Source organism: Oncorhynchus nerka, linkage group LG5 (assembly GCF_034236695.1).
Source record: "Oncorhynchus nerka isolate Pitt River linkage group LG5, Oner_Uvic_2.0, whole genome shotgun sequence".
Lineage (NCBI taxonomy): Eukaryota > Metazoa > Chordata > Actinopteri > Salmoniformes > Salmonidae > Oncorhynchus > Oncorhynchus nerka.
In genome coordinates this window covers 15,456,299-15,481,813 of record NC_088400.1, presented here as the reverse complement: position 1 = coordinate 15,481,813, position 25,515 = coordinate 15,456,299, and the positions used below count along the sequence as shown (strand labels likewise).

Sequence of the window (25,515 nt, the reverse complement as noted above, 5' to 3'; positions counted from 1 at the left end):
TCCTGGGGCTCTGTGTGGTGTGTTTGTGTTTGTGAACAGAGCCCCAGGACCAGCTTGCTTAGGGGACTCTTCTCCAGGTTCATCTCTCTGTAGGTGATGGCTTTGTTATGGAAGGTTTGGGAATCGCTTCCTTTTAGGTGGTTGTGGAATTTAACCGCTCTGGATTTTGATAATTAGCAGGTATCAGCCTAATTCTTCTCTGCATGCATTATTTGGTGTTTTACGTTGTACACAGAGGACATTTTTGCAGAATTCTGCATGCAGAATCTCTCTCTCTCTCTCCTAGCTTCCTCTCTCTCTCTCTCTCTCTCTCTCTCTCTCTCTTTCTCTCTCTCTCTTTCTCTCTCTCTTTCTCTCTCTCTCTATCTTTCTCTCTCTGTCTCTGTCTCTCTCTCTTTCTCTCTCTCTTTCTCTCTCTTTCTCTCTCTTTCTCTCTCTCTTTCTCTCTCTTTCTCTCTCTCTCTCTTTCTCTCTCTTTCTCTTTCTCTCTCTCTCTCTTTCTCTCTCTTTCTCTTTCTCTCTTTCTCTCTTTCGCTCTCTTTCTCTCTTTCTCTTTCTCTTTCTCTCTTTCTCTCTCTCTTTCTCATAACCCCCTCTCTCTCTCTTAGCTTCCCCTCTCTCTCTCCTAGCGTCCTCTCTCTGTCTCTCTCTTTTTCTCTCTCTTTCGCTCTCTTTCTTTCTCTTTCTCTTTCTCTCTCTTTCTCTCTCTCATAGCCCCCCCCATCTTTCTCTCTCTCTCTCATAGCCCCCATCTCTCTCTCTCTCTCTTAGCTTCCCCTCTCTCTCTCTCATAGCCCCCCATCTCTCTCTCTCTCTCTTAGCTTCCCCTCTCTCTCTTAGCTTCCCCTCTCTCTCTCTCATAGCCCCCCCATCTCTCTCTCTCTCTCCTAGCTTCCTCTCTCGTTCTTTTCCCTTCCCTTTATTCTGCAACAGGTTTTAGTTTGTCTCCAACACTCAAAGCTTTACTGCTGTAGCTGGCTTGTGTTAACACCTGTTTAGTCATCACGTACGGTATACCTTACACACACATCCATGAAATATTGATTTCATCCACAGTCAAACCCACGTATAAATGCTCTGACTAACACAATCCTCTCTGTTCCACGTACAGATGTAGGATCTTAATCACCCTGTTGCACGAGAACTTTCCTGCAGTGCAGGAAATGTAAAACTTGTTGTGTATTTGAGGTTCAAAAAGTGTCTGAAGTTTGTAGTTTCCATTTAGAAATGTCAGACTTGAATGTATTAACCCCTACAAAAATGACCATTCATTATAATCCACATAATAATTCACATTTCCTGTTGCTGCAGGATTATTTTCCTGCTGTAGGAAACTGGATCAAATTAGGATCCTACATCCGTATGGTATGAAAATCATTCTCATTTTCATTGATTGTTGGACTGGTTGAGAAGTACCCAGAGCTTTGCCAGTGTCCTTGATTTGACATATTACAGAAAGTTGTTCTCCCTCAGAAGTAGTTTCAGACTGTTCAGATGCCTGTGTTGGCCCATCTCAGGGTCAACGTCCCAAATTGAATCCCATCCCCTACATAGTGCACTACTTTTGACCTGAGCCCTGGACAAAAGTAGTGCACTATATAAGGAATAGGGTGCACTTTGGGACATTCACATACACACTGTAGTGCAGATGTCCTCTGCTTCACCATACAGCTGTGAAGGTTTGATAATCATTATCATTTTTTCTTTCTTTTCTGGGAGTGAAATGTTGTCCAGTGAATATGAGAGATGCTATTGTTCCTCCCTGCAAGGCTATCCTGTTCTCTCCCTTGGCTGCTGTGGTCTGATTAGAGTTGGATCTGGGTCCAACTCGCTGCCCTGAGGGAATCCACCCCAACCCAGAAGCATCCTCCCTCTGAGCCTTCTGGTATACTCTCTTTCTCGTTCTCTCTCTCACACACACACACACACACACACACACACACACACACACACACACACACACACACACACACACACAGAGAGAGTGAGTGGTTGTGGCTAGGCTGGCTTGGCTGACGCCTGTGGAGAAGAGAGATCTTTACTGAGCATGCAGTGTCCATCTGTGGCTGAGCCTTTGTTATGGGGGGCAGCTGGCTGAGTGTGTGTGTGTGTGAAAAAGAGTGTGAGGGTGTGTGTGTTGCTGCGATGGGAGGAGGAACAGGGGAAGAATGAGCTCTCTGTGTTTGAGGGTCACAGAGAGACCTCACGACCAAGACTATACTCTCTGACTGAGAGTATACTCCCTCCCTCCCTCCCTCCCTCTCGCCCTCCCTGTTCCTCATTTGATAATGATTGAGGCAGGTCAATGTTATGTGTTTGTTGGTTTGGTGTGTGTGTGCGTGCGTGCTGCCAGTTTGGGATGAGATGAGTCACGCTGAATGGGATTTTCACTGCATGCCAACTAGAGTGAGTTAACAGAATCCTCTACCTCTGAGAGATATAGAGTGAGTTAACAGAATCCTCTACCTCTGTGAGATATAGAGTGAGTTAACAGAATCCTCTACCTCTGAGAGATAGATAGTGAGTTAGCAGAATCCTCTACCCCTGAGAGATAGATAGTGAGTTAACAGGATCCTCTACCCCTGAGAGATAGATAGTGAGTTAACAGAATCCTCTACCTCTGAGAGATAGATAGTGAGTTAGCAGAATCCTCTACCTCTGAGAGATAGATAGTGAGTTAGCAGAATCCTCTACCTCTGAGAGATAGATAGTGAGTTAGCAGAATCCTCTACCTCTGAGAGATAGATAGTGAGTTAGCAGAATCCTCTACCTCTGAGAGATAGATAGTGAGTTAGCAGAATCCTCTACCTCTGAGAGATAGATAGTGAGTTAACAGAATCCTCTACCTCTGTTAACAGAATCCTCTACCCCTGAGAGATAGATAGTGAGTTAACAGAATCCTCTACCTCTGAGAGATAGATAGTGAGTTAGCAGAATCCTCTACCTCTGAGAGATAGATAGTGAGTTAGCAGAATCCTCTACCTCTGAGAGATATATAGTGAGTTAACAGAAGCCTCTACCTCTGAGAGATAGATAGTGAGTTAACAGAATCCTCTACCTCTGAGATATAGATACGGTCTGGGCTGTGTCTGTGTTTATAGAGATTCAGGGTGTTTATAGAGATTCAGGGTGTTTATAGAGATTCAGGGTGTTAATAGAGATTCAGGGTGATTATAGAGATTCAGGGTGATTATAGAGATTCAGGGTGTTTATAGAGATTCAGGGTGTTAATAGAGATTCAGGGTGTTTATAGAGATTCAGGGTGTTTATAGAGATTCAGGGTGTTAATAGAGATTCAGGGTGATTATAGAGATTCAGGGTGTTAATAGAGATTCAGGGTGTTAATAGAGATTCAGGGTGTTAATAGAGATTCAGGGTGTTAATAGAGATTCAGGGTGTTTATAGAGATTCAGGGTGTTAATAGAGATTCAGGGTGTTAATAGATTTTTTGAGAACAAGCACTAATAACAAAACAACACGGAAACTATGTAAGAAGAGCATAAAAATGGAATAAATACTGCCAGGGATTACCTTTATGGTTCAGGTCTGTTTAGGGATTACCTTTATGGTTCAGGTCTGTTTAGGGATTACCTTTATGGTTCAGGTCTGTTTAGGGATTACATTTACATTACATTTACATTTAAGTCATTTAGCAGACGCTCTTATCCAGAGCGACTTACAAATTGGTGCATTCACCTTATGACATCCAGTGGCCTTTATGGTTCAGGTCTGTTTAGGGATTACCTTTATGGTTCAGGTCTGTTTAGGGATTACCTTTATGGTTCAGGTCTGTTTAGGGATTACCTTTATGGTTCAGGTCTGTTTAGGGATTACCTTTATGGTTCAGGTCTGTTTAGGGATTACCTTTATGGTTCAGGTCTGTTTAGGGATTACCTTTATGGTTCAGGTCTGTTTAGGGATTACCTTTATGGTTCAGGTCTGTTTAGGGATTACCTTTATGGTTCAGGTCTGTTTAGGGATTACCTTTATGGTTCAGGTCTGTTTAGGGATTACCTTTATGGTTCAGGTCTGTTTAGGGATTACCTTTATGGTTCAGGTCTGTTTAGGGATTACCTTTATGGTTCAGGTCTGTTTAGGGATTACCTTTATGGTTCAGGTCTGTTTAGGGATTACCTTTATGGTTCAGGTCTGTTTAGGGATTACCTTTATGGTTCAGGTCTGTTTAGGGATTACCTTTATGGTTCAGGTCTGTTTAGGGATTACCTTTATGGTTCAGGTCTGTTTAGGGATTACCTTTATGGTTCAGGTCTGTTTAGGGATTACCATTATGGTTCAGGTCTGTTTAGGGATTACCTTTATGGTTCAGGTCTGTTTAGGGATTACCTTTTATGGTTCAGGTCTGTTTAGGGATTACCTTTATGGTTCAGGTGTGTTTAGGGATTACCTTTAGAAAGGGTTTCCATGTATTGTATTGTACAACAGGGCTGACACATTGGCATAGTAGATAATAGCAGTGAAGTGATAATTGGTGACAAAACACTTTTCATGGACAGATAGTTACTGGAGCTGTTAGAGAGGAGAATAGTGTGTGTGTGTGTGTGTGTAGTTGGCCAGTTCCTGTAGTTGGCCAGTTCCTGTAGTTGGCCAGTTCCTGTAGTTGGCAGGTTCCTGTAGTTGGCACGTTCCTGTAGTTGGCACGCTCCTGTAGTTGGCACGCTCCTGTAGTTGGCACGCTCCTGTAGTTGGCATGTTCCTGTAGTTGGCATGCTCCTGTAGTTGGCAGGTTCCTGTAGTTGGCAGGTTACTGTAGTTGGCACGTTCCTTCTGTTGGCACGTTCCTGTAGTTGGCAAGTTCCTGTAGTTGGCACGTTCCTGCAGTTGGCAAGTTCCTGTAGTTGGCACGTTCCTGTAGTTGGCAAATTTCCTGTAGTTGGCATGTTCCTGCAGTTGGCAAGTTCCTGTCGTTGGCTAGTTCCTGTAGTTGGCAAGTTCCTGTAGTTGGCACGTTCCTGTAGTTGGCACGTTCCTGTAGTTGGCAAGTTCCTGTAGTTGGCACGTTCCTGTAGTTGGCACGTTCCTGTAGTTGGCATGTTCCTGTAGTTGGCAAGTTCCTGTAGTTGGCAAGTTCCTGTAGTTGGCCAGTTCCTGTAGTTGGCCTGTTCCTGTCGTTGGCAGGTTCCTGTAGTTTGCCTGTTCCTGTAGTTTGCCTGTTCCTGTAGTTGGCCAGTTCCTTTAGTTGGCAAGGTCCTGTAGTTGGCATGTTCCTGTAGTTGGCATGTTCCTGTAGTTGGCACGTTCCTGTAGTTGGCAAGTTCCTTTAGTTGGCAAGGTCCTGTAGGTGCAGGCTAATTGGTCTGTCTGAACAATGCTAATGAATTCTAATTGATATATGGACTGCTTCACAGGCTGAGATTCAGCCTGAGACAGGGTTGATGTGTGAGAGAGTGGGAGAGTGAGAGAGTGAGAGAGAGAGAGAATCCCCATACTTTAATGAAGACAGCTTCTCCATCCTAGAGGGGTCAACCATTTCCACTCTATTCAATTAGTCAAAACAGGAACATTTTACATCTGGCTAGAAATGAATAAAGAAATGATCTCAACAGAGAAAAATGTCCTCATGTGTGTTCCCTATATCCCCCCAATAGAATCTGTAGTTCATTTTGATTTCAGGACTTCTAATGTTGTTTCTAATGCCTTCTGTTTTTCCTCAGCTGTTTATTTGCTTGATTGAGAATTCATTGATACTGTAGACTTGAGTAAGGTAATGAATGATATGTGTAATATGCAATTGGTTCATTTCACTTGAGCTTATTCAGTAGTACTTGGAAACTAAACTTTATTGCCACACTCACACACACACCTATTCACATCGGAGTCACAGTGTAGCAATCACTAGGCAACCAAGTGTCTACAGTAGGATACAGAGTTATCAATCACTAGACCACCAACTGTCTACAGTAGGAAACAGAGTTGTTATCAATCACTAGGCAACCAACTGTCTACAGTAGGAAACAGAGTTATCAATCACTAGGCAACCAACTGTCTACAGTAGGAAACAGAGTTATCAATCACTAGGCAACCAACTGTCTACAGTAGGATACAGAGTTATCAATCACTAGGCAACCAACTGTCTACAGTAGGAAACAGCTGATATCAATCACTAGGCAACCAACTGTCTACAGTAGGAAACAGCTGTTATCAATCACTAGGCAACCAACTGTCTACAGTAGGATACAGAGTTATCAATCACTAGGCAACCAACTGTCTACAGTAGGAAACAGCTGTTATCAATCACTAGGCAACCAACTGTCTACAGTAGGATACAGAGTTATCAATCACTAGGCAACCAACTGTCTACAGTAGGAAACAGAGTTGTTATCAATCACTAGGCAACCAACTGTCTACAGTAGGAAACAGCTGTTATCAATCACTAGGCAACCAACTGTCTACAGTAGGAAACATAGTTGCTATCAATCACTAGGCAACCAACTGTCTACAGTAGGAAACAGAGTTGTTATCAATCACTAGGCAACCAACTGTCTACAGTAGGATACAGAGTTATCAATCACTAGGCAACCAACTGTCTACAGTAGGAAACAGAGTTGTTATCAATCACTAGGCAACCAACTGTCTACAGTAGGATACAGAGTTATCAATCACTAGGCAACCAACTGTCTACAGTAGGAAACGGCTGTTATCAATCAGCCATGTATATCACACATGACACGAATCACGACCCCATGATAGTTCAAATTACAATCAACATAACATGTATTGACATCATCCAGTAGAACTGTAAAAAGTGTGATATATCATTTGAGTTTTGGAAACAAGTGCTTTCATAAACGCATGGCGCGGGCCTCTTTTCACACGAACATTGTAAAGTAAGTTTTCTCTCAGTGAACCATCCCTAATGAATTATGTTTATTTAAATATTGAATATGATTGTCCAACATCAGTTTTCAAATTTTTTCATTTTGTGGCCGACTAGAGTGTCCTCTTTCCACTGCTGTGGTGCTGAATCGCAGCGGGATGGTGAGTGGGGCGGTCCGGTCATGTCTAGAAGGGATGGTGAGTGGGGCGGTCCGGTCATGTCTAGAAGGGATGGTGAGTGGGGCGGTCCGGTCATATCTAGAAGGGATGGTGAGTGGGGCGGTCCGGTCATGTCTAGAAGGGATGGGGAGTGGGGCGGTCCGGTCATGTCTAGAAGGGATGGGGAGTGGGGCGGTCCGGTCATGTCTAGAAGGGATGGGGAGTGGGGCGGTCCGGTCATGTCTTAAAGGGATGGGGAGTGGGGCGGTCCGGGGCATGGCTAGAAGGGATGGGGAGTGGGGCGGTCCGGTCATGTCTAGAAGGGATGGGGAGTGGGGCGGTCCGGTCATGTCTAGAAGGGATGGTGAGTGGGGCGGTCCGGTCATGTCTAGAAGGGATGGGGAGTGGGGCGGTCCGGTCATGTCTAGAAGGGATGGAGAGTGGGGCGGTCCGGTCATGTCTAGAAGGGATGGGGAGTGGGGCGCGCCCGTTCATGGCTAGAAGGGATGGGGAGTGGGGCGCGCCCGTTCATGTCTAGAAGGGATGGGGAGTGGGGCGGTCCAGTCATGTCTAGAATGGATGGGGAGTGGGGCGGTCCGGTCATGTCTAGAAGGGATGGGGAGTGGGGCGCGCCCGTTCATGGCTAGAAGGGATGGGGAGTGGGGCGGTCCGGTCATGTCTAGAAGGGATGGGGAGTGGGGCGCGCCCGTTCATGGCTAGAAGGGATGGGGAGTGGGGCGGTCCGGTCATGTCTAGAAGGGATGGGGAGTGGGGCGCGCCCGTTCATGGCTAGAAGGGATGGGGAGTGGGGCGGTCCGGTCATGTCTAGAAGGGATGGGGAGTGGGGCGGTCCGGTCATGTCTAGAAGGGATGGGGAGTGGGGCGGTCCGGTCATGTCTAGAAGGGATGGGGAGTGGGGCGGTCCGGTCATGTCTAGAAGGGATGGGGAGTGGGGCGGTCCGGTCATGTCTAGAAGGGATGGTGAGTGGGGCGGTCCGGTCATGTCTAGAAGGGATGGTGAGTGGGGCGGTCCGGTCATGTCTAGAAGGGATGGTGAGTGGGGCGGTCCGGTCATGTCTAGAAGGGATGGTGAGTGCGGCGGTCCGGTCATGTCTAGAAGGGATGGGGAGTGGGGCGGTCCGGTCATGGCTAGAAGGGATGGGGAGTGGGGGTCGGTCATGTCTAGAAGGGATGGGGAGTGGGGCGGTCATGTCTAGAAGGGATGGGGAGTGGGGCGGTCCGGTCATGTCTAGAAGGGATGGGGAGTGGGGCGGTCCGGTCATGTCTAGAAGGGATGGGGAGTGGGGCGGTCCGGTCATGTCTAGAAGGGATGGGGAGTGGGGCGGTCCGGTCATGTCTAGAAGGGATGGGGAGTGGGGCGGTCCGGTCATGTCTAGAAGGGCTGGGGAGTGGGGCGGTCCGGTCATGTCTAGAAGGGATGGGGAGTGGGGCGGTCCGGTCATGTCTAGAAGGGATGGTGAGTGGGCGGTCCAGTCATGTCTAGAAGGGATGGGGAGTGGGGCGGTCCGGTCATGTCTAGAAGGGATGGTGAGTGGGGCGGTCCGGTCATGTCTAGAAGGGATGGAGAGTGGGGCGGTCCGGGGCATGGCTAGAAGGGATGGGGAGTGGGGCGGTCCGGTCATGGCTAGAAGGGTTGGTGAGTGGGGCGGTCCGGTCATGTCTAGAAGGGATGGGGAGTGGGGCGGTCTGGTCATGTCTAGAAGGGATGGGGAGTGGGGCGGTCTGGTCATGGCTAGAAGGGATGGGGAGTGGGGCGGTCTGGTCATGGCTAGAAGGGATGGGGAGTGGGGCGGTCCGGGGCATGGCTAGAAGGGTTACAGCTTTTGTCAAATTAACGTCAAAAGTCTATTTTTTTTATGTGCATTTTAGCTAACCCTAACCCTTTTCCTAACCTTTACCTAATGCTCCTAACCTGCTACGTGAATTCTCCTAACCTGCTACATGAATTCTCCTAACCTGCTACATGAATTCTCCTAACCTGCTACATGAATTCTCCTAACCTGCTACATGAATTCTCCTAACCTGCTGCGTTAATTCTCCTAACCTGCTATGTTAATTCTCCTAACCTGCTGCGTTAATTCTCCTAACCTGCTATGTTAATTCTCCTAACCTGCTGCGTTAATTCTCCTAACCTGCTATGTTAATTCTCCTAACCTGCTATGTTAATTCTCCTAACCTGCTACATGAATTATCCTAACCTGCTGCGTTAATTCTCCTAACCGGCTGCGTTAATTCTCCTAACCTGCTGCGTTAATTCTCCTAACCGGCTGCGTTAATTCTCCTAACCTGCTGCGTTAATTCTCCTAACCTGCTGCGTTAATTCTCCTAACCGGCTGCGTTAATTCTCCTAACCTGCTGCGTTAATTCTCCTAACCTGCTGCGTTAATTCTCCTAACCTGCTGCGTTAATTCTCCTAACCTGCTATGTTAATTCTCCTAACCTGCTATGTTAATTCTCCTAACCTGCTATGTTAATTCTCCTAACCTGCTATGTTAATTCTCCTAACCTGCTGCGTTAATTCTCCTAACCTGCTACGTGAATTCTCCTAACCTGCTATGTTAATTCTCCTAACCTGCTATGTTAATTCTCCTAACCTGCTATGTTAATTCTCCTAACCTGCTATGTTAATTCTCCTAACCTGCTATGTTAATTCTCCTAACCTGCTACATGAATTCTCCTAACCTGCTGCGTTAATTCTCCTAACCTGCTATGTTAATTCTTCTAACCTGCTGCGTTAATTCTCCTAACCTGCTGCGTTAATTTTCCTAACCTGCTATGTTAATTCTCCTAACCTGCTGCGTTAATTCTCCTAACCTGCTACATGAATTCTCCTAACCTGCTGCATTAATTCTCCTAACCTGCTATCTTAATTCTCCTAACCTGCTGCGTTAATTTTCCTAACCTGCTATGTTAATTCTCCTAACCTGCTGCGTTAATTTTCCTAACCTGCTGCGTTAATTTTCCTAACCTGCTATGTTAATTCTCCTAACCTGCTGCGTTAATTCTCCTAACCTGCTATGTTAATTTTCCTAACCTGCTGCGTTAATTTTCCTAACCTGCTGCGTTAATTCTCCTAACCTGCTGCGTTAATTCTCCTAACCTGCTGCGTTAATTCTCCTAACCTGCTACATGAATTCTCCTAACCTGCTGCGTTAATTCTCCTAACCTGCTATGTTAATTCTCCTAACCTGCTGCGTTAATTCTCCTAACCTGCTGCGTTAATTTTCCTAACCTGCTATGTTAATTCTCCTAACCTGCTGCGTTAATTCTCCTAACCTGCTACATGAATTCTCCTAACCTGCTGCATTAATTCTCCTAACCTGCTATGTTAATTCTCCTAACCTGCTGCGTTAATTTTCCTAACCTGCTATGTTAATTCTCCTAACCTGCTGCATTAATTCTCCTAACCTGCTATGTTAATTCTCCTAACCTGCTGCGTTAATTTTCCTAACCTGCTATGTTAATTCTCCTAACCTGCTGCGTTAATTTTCCTAACCTGCTGCGTTAATTTTCCTAACCTGCTGCGTTAATTCTCCTAACCTGCTGCGTTAATTCTCCTAACCTGCTATGTTAATTTTCCTAACCTGCTGCGTTAATTTTCCTAACCTGCTGCGTTAATTCTCCTAACCTGCTGCGTTAATTCTCCTAACCTGCTGCGTTAATTCTCCTAACCTGCTGCGTTAATTCTCCTAACCTGCTATGTTAATTCTCCTAACCTGCTACATGAATTCTCCTAACCTGCTGCGTTAATTCTCCTAACCGGCTGCGTTAATTCTCCTAACCTGCTGCGTTAATTCTCCTAACCTGCTGCGTTAATTCTCCTAACCTGCTATGTGAATTCTCCTAACCTGCTACGTGAATTCTCCTAACCTGCTATGTTAATTCTCCTAACCTGCTATGTTAATTCTCCTAACCTGCTACATGAATTCTCCTAACCTGCTATGTTAATTCTCCTAACCTGCTGCGTGAATTCTCCTAACCTGCTGCGTTAATTCTCCTAACCTGCTGCGTTAATTCTCCTAACCGGCTGCGTTAATTCTCCTAACCAGCTGCGTTAATTCTCCTAACCTGCTGCGTTAATTCTCCTAACCTGCTGCGTTAATTCTCCTAACCTGCCGCGTTAATTCTCCTAACCTGCCGCGTTAATTCTCCTAACCTGCTATGTTAATTCTCCTAACCTGCTGCGTTAATTCTCCTAACCTGCTGCGTTAATTCTCCTAACCTGCTGCGTTAATTCCCCTAACCTGCTGCGTTAATTCCCCTAACCTGCTGCGTTAATTCCCCTAACCTGCTGCGTTAATTCTCCTAACCTGCTATGTTAATTCTCCTAACCTACTGCGTTAATTCCATATGACCTTTCATGTTGGTATAAAGCACATGGTTCTACTTTACAGGCTAATTTCTATTCTGTTAAGATGAATGACAGTAATGTAAATGTGATTTTGAGTACCGTGGGAGGATGCCCTAATGCTATACACACCCAATGCATATGGATGTCTGGTAAATTTCCTGAATGTCAGGTAAATTAAAATCTTGCCGGTCATTACGCCTGGCGCCAAATTTTCCAAACGGAAACCCTGGTACACGCACTTGTGTGTGAAATAATGAATGAATGAAGGAAGGGTGAAGGGGGGGGCAGGACGAAGGAGAAAGAAAGCGAGAGAGGGGGTAGAGAGGGGTGGTCAGCTTCAAAGCCTCATGTTGCTATGGTAACTTGTTTATGCCTTACGGGTGCATCTTGAAGATCCTATTAGCGACTGATGGAGTCCTTAACACAGAGTGCATTCTGATCATTTAATCATCTCATTACATTAACACAGAGTGCATTCTGATAATTTAATAATCTCATTACATTAACACAGAGTCCATTCTGATCATTTAATCATCTCATTACATTCTGATCATTTAATAATCTCATTACATTAACACAGAGTCCATTCTGATCATTTAATCATCTCATTACACTCTGATCATTTAATCATCTCATTACATTCTGATCATTTAATAATCTCATTACATTAACACAGAGTCCATTCTGATCATTTAATCATCTCATTAAATTAACACAGAGTCCATTCTGATCATTTTAACTTATGTAGGATTTATCCTTTCTATTCCTCCCACTCCTAGTACATGAAGACATCTGGTAATGCCTCTATCCAAATAGAATAGGAATGAAGCCTGGGAATCTCTTCTCTCTCTGTTTCTCTCTCTGACAGGGAGTCGTTTAGAAGTCTAATGAGCTGAGTGATGATAGAATGTACATAAGGTGGCAGGGAGTACACGCTCCAAGAGGGGGAGGGGGTGGAAAGGAGAGAGGGGGAGTGGAGAGAGAGGGGGTGGAGAGAGAGAGGGGGTGGAGAGAGAGGGTGGGTGGAGAGAGAGGGGGTGGAAAGAGAGGGGGGTGGAAAGGAGAGAGGGGGGAGTGGAGAGAGAGGGGGGTGGAGAGAGAGAGGGGTGGAGAGAGGGAGAGGGGGGGTGGAGAGAGGGGGTGGAAAGAGAGGGGGGTAGAAAGGAGAGAGAGAGGGGGGATGGGGAGACAATAATGGTGTTCCAAAAATGTCCAGTTGCCAGGACCACAAATACAAATTCCATCTAGACATCGTTGCTCTAGATCACACAAAAAACGATACATACCTCGGCCTAAACATCAGCGCCACAGGTAACTTCCACAAAGCTGTGAACGATCTGAGAGACAAGGCAAGAAGGGCATACCGTCAAAAGGAACATAAAATTCAACATACCAATTAGGATCTGGCTAAAAATACTTAAATCAGTTATAAAACCCATTGCCCTTTATGGTTGTGAGGTCTGGGGTCCGCTCACCAACCAAGAATTCACAACATGGGACAAACACCAAATTGAGACTCTGCATGTAGAATTATGCAAAATTATGCATGCAGAGCAGAATCAGGCCGATACCCACTAATTATCAAAATCCATAAAAGAGACGTTAAATTCTACAGCGATTCCCAAACCTTCCATAACAAAGCCATCACCTACAGAGAGATGAACCTGGAGAAGAGTCCCCTAAGCAAGCTGGTCCTGGGTCTCTGTTCACAAACACAGAGCCCCAGGTCAGTGACCTGTTGCCACAAGAAAAGGGCAACCAGTGAAGAACAAATACCATTGTAAATACAACCCATATTTATGTTTATTTATTTTCCCTTTCGTACTTTAACCATTTGCACATTGTTACAACACTGTATATATACATAATATTACATTTGTAATTACTTTATTGTTTTGGAACTTCTGCGAGTGTAATGTTTACCGTTCATTTTTATTGTTTATTTCACTTTTGTATATTATCTACTTCACTTGCTTTGGCAATGTTAACATATGTTTCCCATGCCAATAAACCCCCATGAATTGAATTGAATTGAGACAGACTGATAGAGAGAGAGAGGTCATGATCAGATGAGCTCCTGCATGTTTCAGCATGTTCTTAATAAAAAGATAGATTTAGAGTGTATGCCAGGAACATACACAGGATGTTACCTTCTGCAACATAACCAACCTTTACTCCAAATCAAAACTCAATACCTACATTCTGATTTAGAGTGTATGCCAGGAACATACACAGGATGTTACCCTCTGCAACATAACCAACCTTTACTCCAAATCAAAACTCAATACCTACATTCTGATTTAGAGTGTATGCCAGGAACATACACAGGATGTTACCCTCTGCAGCATAACCAACCTTTACTCCAAATCAAAACTCAATACCTACATTCTGATTTAGAGTGTATGCCAGGAACATACACAGGATGTTACCCTCTGCAGCATAACCAACCTTTACTTCAAATCAAAACTCAATACCTACATTCTGATTTTGGACATAATTATGGAATCACCTGGAAGGCTTACAACTACCAAAGATGATTATTCCAACGCTAATACAGCAAATGCTCTGGAAAACAACAGAAACCTGAAAACACCATCCAACCAGGAACTGAGTGAGTAATGTTTAGTCTGAAGCTATATTTTATTTCCAAAAGCCAAGATGAAAAATACATGACTTTATAAGGACTGAATACTAAAGTAAGGCTGCCAAGCTTGATACAACTTCAATTAGCACTGACGTGTCAAGTGAGAGGTGTCAGTCCTTCAGCACAACAATGGCAGGAGAGTCGCACAGTCTACTCCAACCAAATGGAGAGGCCTTATAAGCTGCCTCCCGCTGTTCAGAGGTCATTCAAATACAGTACCCTGTGTATGTAAAGAATGATAAGACACAAAAAGATCACAAAATGAAGCTCCTTATGGAAAATCAAGAGACACTTTTTTGCTAACTATTATAAAAATGAAAACATCAGCAACCTCATCTTCCACACAAACCATCCCCTGGCATGGCACAGTGCTATATTATCACACTACCCCTCTGTTAAGAGAGGGGGTGTTAACAAGGGGTGGAAACTCAGGATACTAGACAACGAGGACTCTTGAGTCAGCTAATATAAATCTCTATAAGTCTGGAACAGTAATGGTACAGGGCAACCCCAAACAGTTTCAGCTGGACTTTCACCTAATCAAAGAATTAGCTCAGCAGGAGAAGCTCTCCCTTGAGAAAGATACCCCCACCCCGAGTGGGTCAGACCAGACCTCTTCATTATATAACCCCACAGACGAGCCACCCCCAGTGAAAAGTCAACCTCCCAGCACAGAGTACTACCCTCTCATTGGAATGAAGGATAAATTACCCAGCCGGAGGTGGAGCTGGAACAACAGGTGATTACACTCCAGTCAGCACAGACCCAGACAACAGTCCAGCACAACAACACTCACTTAACCAGACCCGGAGAGCTGGAGGTGGAGAGACATATCTGCACTCTGGACTGGTGAGACAACTTCAACAATATAAAAAGCAAGAGCAGGAGAAGAACAGAGCACTAGAGGAGAGGATCAGACTGCTGGAGGAGGGGGTGAGGGGGGTGGAGGAGAGGGTGAGGGGGATGGCGTGTGACCAACCCACTAGAGAGGTGGCCACCCCCGCAGAGAAGGCAGCAAAACAGTCCACACCAGACCCTGACCATAGCGTCAACATCACAGCAGAACAGACAAATGAAGAAGACCAAGCCCAGGGGATCCCCCTCTGAGCACCCCCCCCCTGTCAGCCACCCTGATAGCCCTCCTGACAACACCCCACACCGACTGAGGACATACACAATACACAGATCGTACTCCTTATGGACTCAAATGGGAAATATATAGAAGAAAAAACTTTTTCCCCAAACACAGTGTGTCTAAACTCTGGTGTCCAAACACCCAGCACGCCCTAGACCTTCTGTCTGAGCACCAACTAGGGTCACCCAGCCACATAATAATACACACAGGCACACATGACCTGAGATCACAGCAGGAAAGGGTGGCCACAGCACTGAAGGGAGTGATTGAAAAAGCTTCTTCTACTTTTCCCAATGCACAAGTGGTTATCTCCACCCTGGTACCACGAAAAGACTTCCACCCTGCTACCATACAGCGGGAAAATGCAAGTATTTCCCGTGACTGTGCCTCAAAACCAAATGTTTTCCTGGCCCACCACTCCACTCTGGACTTGAGCAGCCTCTATGACCAGGTCCACCTCTACAAGGCAGCAGTGCCCACCACTTGTATGTTTTTCCCCCAACACCACTTTCCATCAATTTGGATAACAGACCCTCATGCCAAATTGAGTCGAAGCCTTTTTTGAAATCAACAAAGCATGAGAAGACTTTGCCTTTGTTTTGGTTTGTTTGTTTGTCAATTAGGGTGTGCAGGGTGAATAAGTGGTCTGTTGTACGGTAATTTGGTAAAAAGCTAATTTGACATTTGCTCTGTACATTGTTTTCAGTGAGGAAATGTACGAGTCTTGCTGTTGACGCATATCCCATGGTAGTTGTTGGGGTCAAATTTGTCTCCACTTTTGTGGATTGGGTCAGTCCTTGGTTCCAAATATTGGGGAAGATGCCAGAGTTAAGGATGATGTTAAGCTCTCTGGGAAATTCCTGACGGTAGCTTCCCACCTCAACAACAGCCAGTGAAAGTGCAGGGCGCCAAATTCAAAACAACAGAAATCCCAAAATTAAAATTAAACATACAAGTATTTCACACCATTTTAAAGACAAACTTGTTGTAAATCCAACCACAGTGTCCGATTTCAAAAAGGCTTTACGACGAAAGCACACCAAACGATTATGTTAGGTCAGTACCTAGTCACAGAAAAACACATTCATTTTTCCAGCCAAAGAGAGGAGTCATAAAAAGCAGAAATAGAGATAAAATTAATCACTAACCTTTGATGATCTTCATCAGATGACACTCATAGGACTTCATGTTACACAATACATGTATGTTTTGTTCGATGAAGTTCATATTTATATCCAAAAATCTCAGTTTACATTGGCGCGTTATGTTCAGTAGTTCTAAAACATCCCATGATTTTTCAGAGAGCCACATCAATTTACAGAAATACTCATAATATAAACATTGCTAAAAGATACAAGTGTTATGCATGGCATTTTAAGATCCACTTCTCCTTAATGCAACCGCTGTGTCAGATTTAAAAAAAGCTTTACCGAAAAAGCACACCATGCAATAATCGGAGTACAGCAATCAGACAACAAAACAAGCCATACAGATATCCGCCATGTTGTGGAGTCAACAAAGTCAGAAATAGCATTATAAATGTTCACTTACCTTTGATGATCTTCATCAGAATGCACTCCCAGGAATTCCAGTTCCACAATAAATGTTTGATTTGATTTGTTTCATCATTTATGTCCAAATACCTCTTTTTTGTTTGTGCATTTAGTACACAATCCAAACTCACGACGCACGTGCAAGTCCAGGTGAAAGTTCAGACAAAAAGTCATATTACAGTTGAAATATGTCAAACGAAGTATAGAATCAATCTTTAGGATGTTTCTAACATAAATCTTCAATAACGTTCCAACCAGATAATTCCTTTGTCTGTAGAAATGCGATGGAACGCAGCTACCTCTCACGTGAGCGCGCGTGATCAGCTCATGCCACTCTGGCAGACCTATGACTCATTCAGCTCCCATTCCCCCTCCTTCACAGTAGAAGCATCAAACAAGGTTCTAAAGACTGTTGAGATCTAGTGGAAGCCTTGGGAAGTGCAATATGACCCCATAGACACTGTATATTCGATAGGCAATGATTTGAAAAATTACAACCCACTTCCTGGTTGGATTTTTTCTCAGGTTTTTGCCTGCCATATGAGTTCTGTTATACTCACAGACATCATTCAAACAGCATTAGAAACTTCCGAGTGTTTTCTATCTAAATCTACTAATAATATGCATATATTAGCAACTGGGCCTGAGTAGCAGGCAGTTTACTCTGGGCACCTTATTCAATCCCAGCTACTCAATACTGCCCCCCAGTCCCAAATAACTTTTAAGCCCCACCCTCTTCAACATATATCAAGGAATTGGCGAGAACAGTCTGCAGCACCCGGCCTCACCCTACCAGAATCTGAAGTCAAATGTCTACTGTTTGCTGATGATCTGGTGCTTCTGTCACCAACCAAGTAGGGCTTACAGCAGCACCTAGATCTTCTGCACAGATTCTGCCAGACCTGGGCCCTGACAGGGGGGGAGAGAGCGAGAGGGTTGGGGGGAGAGGGAGGGGGTGGGGGAGAGGGATGGGGTGGGGAGAGAGGGAGGGAGGGAGAGGGAGGGGGTGGGGGGAGCGAGAGGGGGGAGCGAGGGGGACGGGGGGAGGGGAAGAGAGAGAGGGGGAGGGCGAGAGGGGGGGGGAGAGAGAGAGGGAGAGGGGGAGGGCGAGAGGGGAGGGGGAGAGAGAGAGGGGAGAGGGGGGGGAGGGAGGGGGGGAGAGAGAGAGAGAGAGGGGGGGAGGGGAGGGGGAGAGAGAGAGGGGAGAGGGAGGGGGAGAGAGAGAGAGGGGGGGGGGCGAGAGGGGAGGGGGAGAGAGAGAGAGAGGGGAGAGGGAGGGGATGGGGGAGAGAGGGAGGGGGAGAGAGAGAGGGAGAGGGAGGGGGAGAGGGGCGAGAGGGGAGGGGGAGAGAGAGCGAGAGAGGGAGAGGGGGGGGGAGAGGGCGAGGGGGAGGGAAGGGAGAGGGAGGGGGTGGGGAGAGAGGGAGGGGTGGGTAGAGAAAGCGTGTCTCTGTATCCCCTGATGTCCTGTTAAACCATGAAGGATCAGTATAAACAACAAATGCTTCTCGCTCCTCTAAATCCTCAAATCTGCTGCCATGGTCAGATCTCATCTACTGATAGTAACGCTACTGCCCGTGACCACACACACACACACACACACACACACACACACACACACACACACACACACACACACACACACACACACACGGTGCGTCAGGCTGTCTGGTTTAATGTGCTGGCTAACTGCGACTGTACTGTGTTGACATTATAAACCCAAATAGAGTCCAGAACAATGGTTCAGCCTGTCTGACCCGAGCAGACAGCACTCTCAGCTCTTTACTCTTTATCACGGGGTCAAAGTAAGGGTCCAGGCTTTTCAAATGACATATTGTGTTTTTAACATTTTGTCATTCCCCTCTCCTCTCTGGTTCTATTGCTTGCTATACCGTACATTCCCCCAGAATCCTGACATCGTCATGAGAAAACAGTTTTTTCATTTTAGAGGTCTGTGGAATCTACCCACTTAAAAAAAGGAATGAACTGGAACCCAACATGAGCGTCCTGACAGTGACTGTGTCCCTATTCCTTATGTAATGCACTACTTTAGACCAGGGCCCTATTCCCTATGTAGTGCACTACTTTAGACCAGGGCCCCATTCCCTATGTAGTGCACTACTTTTGACCAGGTCCCATGGGCCATTCTTGGGAACAGGGTACCATGTGGAGGCATTTACTGACATCATGTCAAACTTCATTAGTCACATGCACCGAATACAACATGTGTAGACCTTACTGTGAAATACTTACTTACAAGCCCTTAACCAACAATGCACTTCAAGAAAGAGTTAAGAAAATATTTACCAAATAAACTAAAGTAAAAAATAATACAAAGGAAGACAATAAAATAACGAGGCTATATACAGGGGGTACCGATACCGAGTCAATGTGGAGGCTATATACAGGGGGTACCGATACCGAGTCAATGTGGAGGCTATATACAGGGGGTACCGATACCGAGTCAATGTGGAGGCTATATACAGGGGGTACCGATACCGAGTCAATGTGGAGGCTATATACAGGGGGTACCGATACCGAGTCAATGTGGAGGCTATATACAGGGGTACCGATACCGAGTCAATGTGGAGGCTATATACAGGGGTACCGATACCGAGTCAATGTGGAGGCTATATACAGGGGTACCGATACCGAGTCAATGTGGAGACTATATACAGGGGTACCGATACAGAGTCAATGTGGAGGCTATATACAGGGGTACCGATACCGAGTCAATGTGGAGGCTATATACAGGGGTACCGATACCGAGTCAATGTGGAGGCTATATACAGGGGTACCGATACCGAGTCAATGTGGAGGCTATATACAGGGGTACCGATACCGAGTCAATGTGGAGGCTATATACAGGGGTACCGATACCGAGTCAATGTAGAGACTATATACAGGGGTACCGATACCGAGTCGATGTGGAGACTATATACAGGGGTACCGATACCGAGTCGATGTGGAGACTATATACAGGGGGAGGCTACAGGGGTACGATACCGAGTCAATGTGGAGGCTATATACAGGGGTACCGATACCGAGTCAATGTGGAGGCTATATACAGGGGTACCGATACCGAGTCAATGTGGAGGCTATATACAGGGGTACCGATACCGAGTCAATGTGGAGGCTATATACAGGGGTACCGATACCGAGTCAATGTGGAGGCTATATACAGGGGTACCGATACCGAGTCAATGTGGAGGCTATATACAGGGGTACCGATACCGAGTCAATGTGGAGGCTATATACAGGGGTACCGATACCGAGTCAATGTGGAGGCTATATACAGGGGTACCGATACCGAGTCAATGTGGAGGCTATATACAGGGGTACCGATACCGAGTCAATGTGGAGGCTATATACAGGGGTACCGATACCGGGGTAGTCAATGTGGAGGCTATATACAGGGGTACCGATACCGAGTCAATGTGGAGGCTATATACAGGGGTACCGATACCGAGTCAATGTGGAGACTATATACAGGGGTACCGATACCGAGTCAATGTGGAGGCTATATACAGGGGTACCGATACCGAGTCGATGTGGAGACTATATACAGGGGTACCGATACCGAGTCAATGTGGAGGCTATATACAGGGGTACCGATACCGAGTCAATGTGGAGGCTATATACAGGGGTACCGATACCGAGTCAATGTGGAGGCTATATACAGGGGTACCGATACCGAGTCAATGTGGAGGCTATATACAGGGGTACCGATACCGAGTCAATGTGGAGGCTATATACAGGGGTACCGATACCGAGTCAATGTGGAGGCTATATACAGGGGTACCGATACCGAGTCAATGTGGAGGCTATATACAGGGGTACCGATACCGAGTCAATGTGGAGGCTATATACAGGGGTACCGAGGCTACAGGGGTACCGAGTCAATGTGGAGGCTATATACAGGGGTACCGATACCGAGTCAATGTGGAGGCTATATACAGGGGTACCGATACCGAGTCAATGTGGAGGCTATATACAGGGGTACCGATACCGAGTCAATGTGGAGGCTATATACAGGGGTACCGATACCGAGTCAATGTGCGGGGGCACAGGTTAGTCGAGGTAATTTGTACATGTACAGTTCAAGTCGGAAGCTTACATAAACCTCAGCCAAATACATTTCAATTCAGTTTTTCCCAATTCATGACATTTAATCCTAGTAAAAAGTCATTGTCTTAGGTCAGTTAGGATCACCACTTTATTTTAAGAATGTGAAATGTCAGAATAATAGTAGAGAGAATGATTTATTTCAGCTTTTATTTCATTCATCACATTCCCAGTGGGTCAGAAGTTTACATACACTCAATTAGTATTTGGTAGCATTGCCTTTACATTAAAAAAACTTGGCTCGTTTCGGGTAGCCTTCCACAAGCTTCCCGCAATAAGTTGGGTGAATTTTGGTCCAATCCTCCTGACAGAGCTGGTGTAACTGAGTCACGATCGTCGTAATGAGCGGACCAAGGCGCAACGTGAGTTTAGTTCCACATATTTTTACTCTCCGTGAAACAAACAAAACAATAAAGAAACAACGAAACGTGAAGTCATGACGTGCACACAGGCAACTAAACACAAACAATATCCCACAAAACACAGGTGGGGAAATGGCTACCTAAATATGATACCCAATCAGAGGCAACAATAAACAGCTGCCTCTAATTGGGAACCATATTAGCACCAACATAGAAATAGACATACTAGAACATCCTCTAGTCACGCCCTGACCTACTACACCATAGAGAACCAAGGGCTCTCTATGGTCAGGCCGTGAGAGCCTCCTTGCTCGCACATACTTTTTCAGCCACTCCAATACCTTGACTTTGTTGTCCTTAAGCCATTTTGCCACCACCTTGGAAGTATGCTTGGGGTTATTGTCCATTTGGAAGATCCATTTGCAACCAAGCTTTAACTTCCTGACTGATGTCTTGAGATGTTGCTTCAATATATCTACATCATTTTCCTCCTTGTGATGCTATCTATTTTGTGAAGTGCACCAGTCCCTCCTGCAGCAAAACACCCTCACAACATGATGCTGCCACCCCCGTGCTTCACGGTTGGGATGTGTTCTTCGGGCTTGCAAGTCTCCCCCTTTTTCCTCCAAACATAACAAAGGTCATTATGGCCAAACAGTTCTATTTTTGTTTCACCAGACCAGAGGACATTTCTCCAAAAATGACGTTCTTTGTCCCCATGTGCAGTTGCAAACCGTAGTCTGGCTTTTTTATGGCAGTTTTGGAGGAGTGGCTTCTTCCTTGCTAAGCTGCCTTTCGGGTTATAGGACGATATAGGACTTGTTTTACTGTGCATATAGATACTTTTGTACCTGTTTCCTCCAGCATCTTCACAAGGTCCTTTGCTGTTGTTCTGGGATTGATTTGCACTTTTCGCACCACAGTACGTTAATCTCTAGGAGACAGAAGGCGTCTCCTTCCTAAGCGGTATGACGGTTGGGTGGTCCCATAGTGTTTATACTTGCTTACTATTGTTTGTACAGATGAACGTGGTACCTTCAGGTGTTTGGAAATTGCTCCCAAGGACAAACCAGACTTGTGGAGGTCTTTCTGAGTGGAGACTTGTGGAGGTCTTTTCTTTCTGAGGTCTTGGCTGATTTCGTTCGATTTTTCATGATGTCAAGCAAAGAGGCACTGCGTTTGAAGGTAGGCCTTGAAATACATCCACAGGCACACCTCCCAATTGACTCAAATTATGTCAATCAGAAGCCTATCAGAACTTCTAATGCCATGACATAATTTTCTGGAATTTTCCAAGCTGTTTAAAGGCACAGTCAACTTAGGGTATGTAAACTTCTGACCCACTGGAATTGTGATACAGTGAATTAATCTGTCTGTAAACAATTTTTGGAAAAATGACTTGTGTCATGCACAAAGTAGATGTCCTAACTAACTTGCTAAAAATATAGTTTGTTAACAAGAAATTTGTGGAGTGGTTGAAAAATGAGTTTTAATGACTTCAACCTAAGTATATATAAACTTCCGACTTCAACTGTAGGTAGGGGTGAAGTGACTGCATAGATAATAAACAGTGAGTAGCAAAACAAATGGAGGAAGGGGGGTCAATGTAAATAGTCCGGTGGCCATTTTATTAATTGTTTAGCAGTTTTTTGGCTTGAGGTGGAAGCTGTTAAGGATCCTTTTGGTCTTCGACTTGATGCTCCAGTATCGCTTGCTGTGCGGTAGCAGAGGAAAAAGTCTATGACTTGGGTGACTGGAGTCTTTGACAATTTTTTGGGCTTTCCTCTGACACCGCCTATTATATAGGTCCTGGATGGCAAGAAGCTTGGCCCCAAGGATTTACTTGGCCGTTCTCACTACCCTCTGTAGCACCTTAGGGTCAGATGCCAAGCAGTTACCATACCAGGCGGTGATGCAACCGGTAAGGATGCTCTCGATGGTGCAGCTGTAGTCTCCTGAGGGGGAAAGGTGTTGTCGTGCCCTCTTCATGACTGTCTTGGTGTGTTTGGACCATGATAGTTTGTTGGTGATGTGGACACCAAGGAACTTGAAACTCTCGACCCGCTCCACTACAGCCCCATCGATGTTAATGGGGGCCTGTTCAGGTAGAGGGGTGGTCGTCTACCAAGATATCTTATTAACACTATTCTCCTCCCCTCAGGTTCCTGTCAGGTAGAGGGGTGGTCATCTACCCAGATATCGGGGACAAGCTGGACATTATCTGCCCCAAGGCTGAGTCAGGACGAGACTATGAGTTCTATAAGCTGTACCTGGTCAGGAGAGAGCAGGCGGAGGGGTGCAGCACGGTCATGGACCCCAACGTACTGGTCAACTGTAACAAGCCAGAGAAGGACATCAAGTTCACCATCAAGTTCCAGGAGTTTAGTCCCAACTATATGGGTCTGGAGTTTAAGAAGAACATGAATTACTACATCACATGTGAGTACTGAATCAATCTGAATAAAGTTGAGCCAAGAGTAGGAGAAAAACTCGACCTCTTTTTCCTTTACCCCAATCTTTGGCTATGTACAGACTCAGTGAGCATAACCTTGCTATTGAGAGCATAGCCTTGCTATTGAGAGAGGCCGCCGTAGGCAGAGCTGGCACTCAAGAGAAAGGCTACAGTATGTGCACACTGCCCACAAAATGAGGTGGAAACTGAGCTGCACTTCCTAACCTCCTGCCAAATGTATGACCATATTAGAGACACACATTTCCCTCAGATTACGCAGACCCACAAACAATTCTAAAACAAACCCAATTTTGATCAACTCTCATATCTACTGGATGTAATATAACAGTGTGCCATCGCAGCAGCAAGATGTGGCCTGTTGCCACATTTCGCAATGTTAGCATATTATTTCCCATGCCAATAAAGCCCTGAAATTTAAATTAAAAAATTCAGTTCAGCTTGAAGCACTCCCCCCTCCTCCCTCTCTCAGTGGGGGAGAGAGAGTTCAGCCTGTAGCCCTCCCCTCTCTCAGTGGGGGAGAGAGTTCAGCCTGTAGCCCTCCCCCTCCTCCCTCTCTCAGTGGGGGAGAGAGAGTTCAGGCTGTAGCCCTCCTCCCTCTCTCAGTGGGGGAGAGAGAGTTCAGCCTGTTGCCCTCCCCCCTCCTCCCTCTCTCAGTGGGGGAGAGCGAGTTCAGCCTGTAGCCCTCCCCCTCCTCCCTCTCTCAGTGGGGGAGAGAGAGTTCAGCCTGTAGCCTTCCCCCTCCTCCCTCTCTCAGTGGGGGAGAGAGAGTTCAGCCTGTAGCCCTCCCCCTCCTCCCTCTCTCAGTGGGGGAGAGAGAGTTCAGCCTGTAGCCCTCCCCTCCTCCCTCTCTCAGTGGGGGAGAGAGAGTTGACCCCAGGTGACTGAGCCCCAGCTGAGGGAAGAAGTGCAACTGCCAACACCAGAGTCCGAAGAAATACATTCTAATAACAAGTATGTCACATAAGCATATTATGCAGATAAGACATCTTAATTATCTATGTTACCCAAACTCATTCTTATTCATCCACCACACTCTCTATCCCTCTATCCCTCCATGTCTTTATCCCTCCATCTCTTTATCCCTCCATCCCTGCCCTTTATCCCTCCATCCCTTTATCCCTCCATCTCTTTATCCCTCCATCCCTTTATCCCTCCATCTCTTTATCCCTCCATCCCTTTATCCCTCCATCGCTTTATCCCTCCATCCCTCCATCCCTGCCCTCCATCCCTTTATCTCTTTATCCCTCCATCTCTTTATCCCTCCATCCCTTTATCCCTCCATCCCTTTATCCCTCCATCCCTTTATCCCTCCATCCCTTTATCCCTCCATCCCTTTATCCCTCCATCTCTTTATCCCTCCATCCCTTTATCCCTCCATCCCTTTATCCCTCCATCTCTTTATCCCTCCATCTCTTTATCCCTCCATCCCTTTATCCCTCCATCCCTCCATCTCTTTATCCCTCCATCTCTTTGTCCCTCCATCCCTCCATCTCTTTATCCCTCCATCCCTTTATCCCTCCACCCCTCCATCTCTTTATCCCTCCATCTCTTTATCCCTTTATCCCTCCATCTCTTTATCCCTCCATCCCTTTATCCCTCCATCCCTCCATCTCTTTCCCTCCATCTCTTTATCCCTCATCTCTTTATCCCTCCATCTCTTTATCCCTCCATCTCTTTATCCCTCCATCCCTCCATCCCTTTATCTCTTCATCCCTCCATCTCTTTATCCCTCCATCTCTTTATCCCTCCATCCCTTTATCCCTCCATCCCTTTATCCCTCCATCCCTCATCTCTTTATCTCTCCATCCCTTTATCCCTCCAACCCTCCATCCCTTTATCCCTCCATCTCTTTATCCCT

At 45.8% G+C, this 25,515-nt stretch overlaps 1 protein-coding gene across 1 annotated transcript in view; it reads left to right on the top strand.

The window, feature by feature from the left end:
* LOC135571760 (ephrin-B1-like) overlaps positions 1-25,515 on the top strand; it is a 259,368-nt gene that overhangs the window by 100,815 nt on the left and 133,038 nt on the right. The window contains exon 2 of the mRNA XM_065018405.1: positions 23,346-23,623. Within this exon, the coding sequence (XP_064874477.1) occupies positions 23,346-23,623 (278 nt within the window). The remainder of the gene's footprint in view (positions 1-23,345; positions 23,624-25,515) is intronic.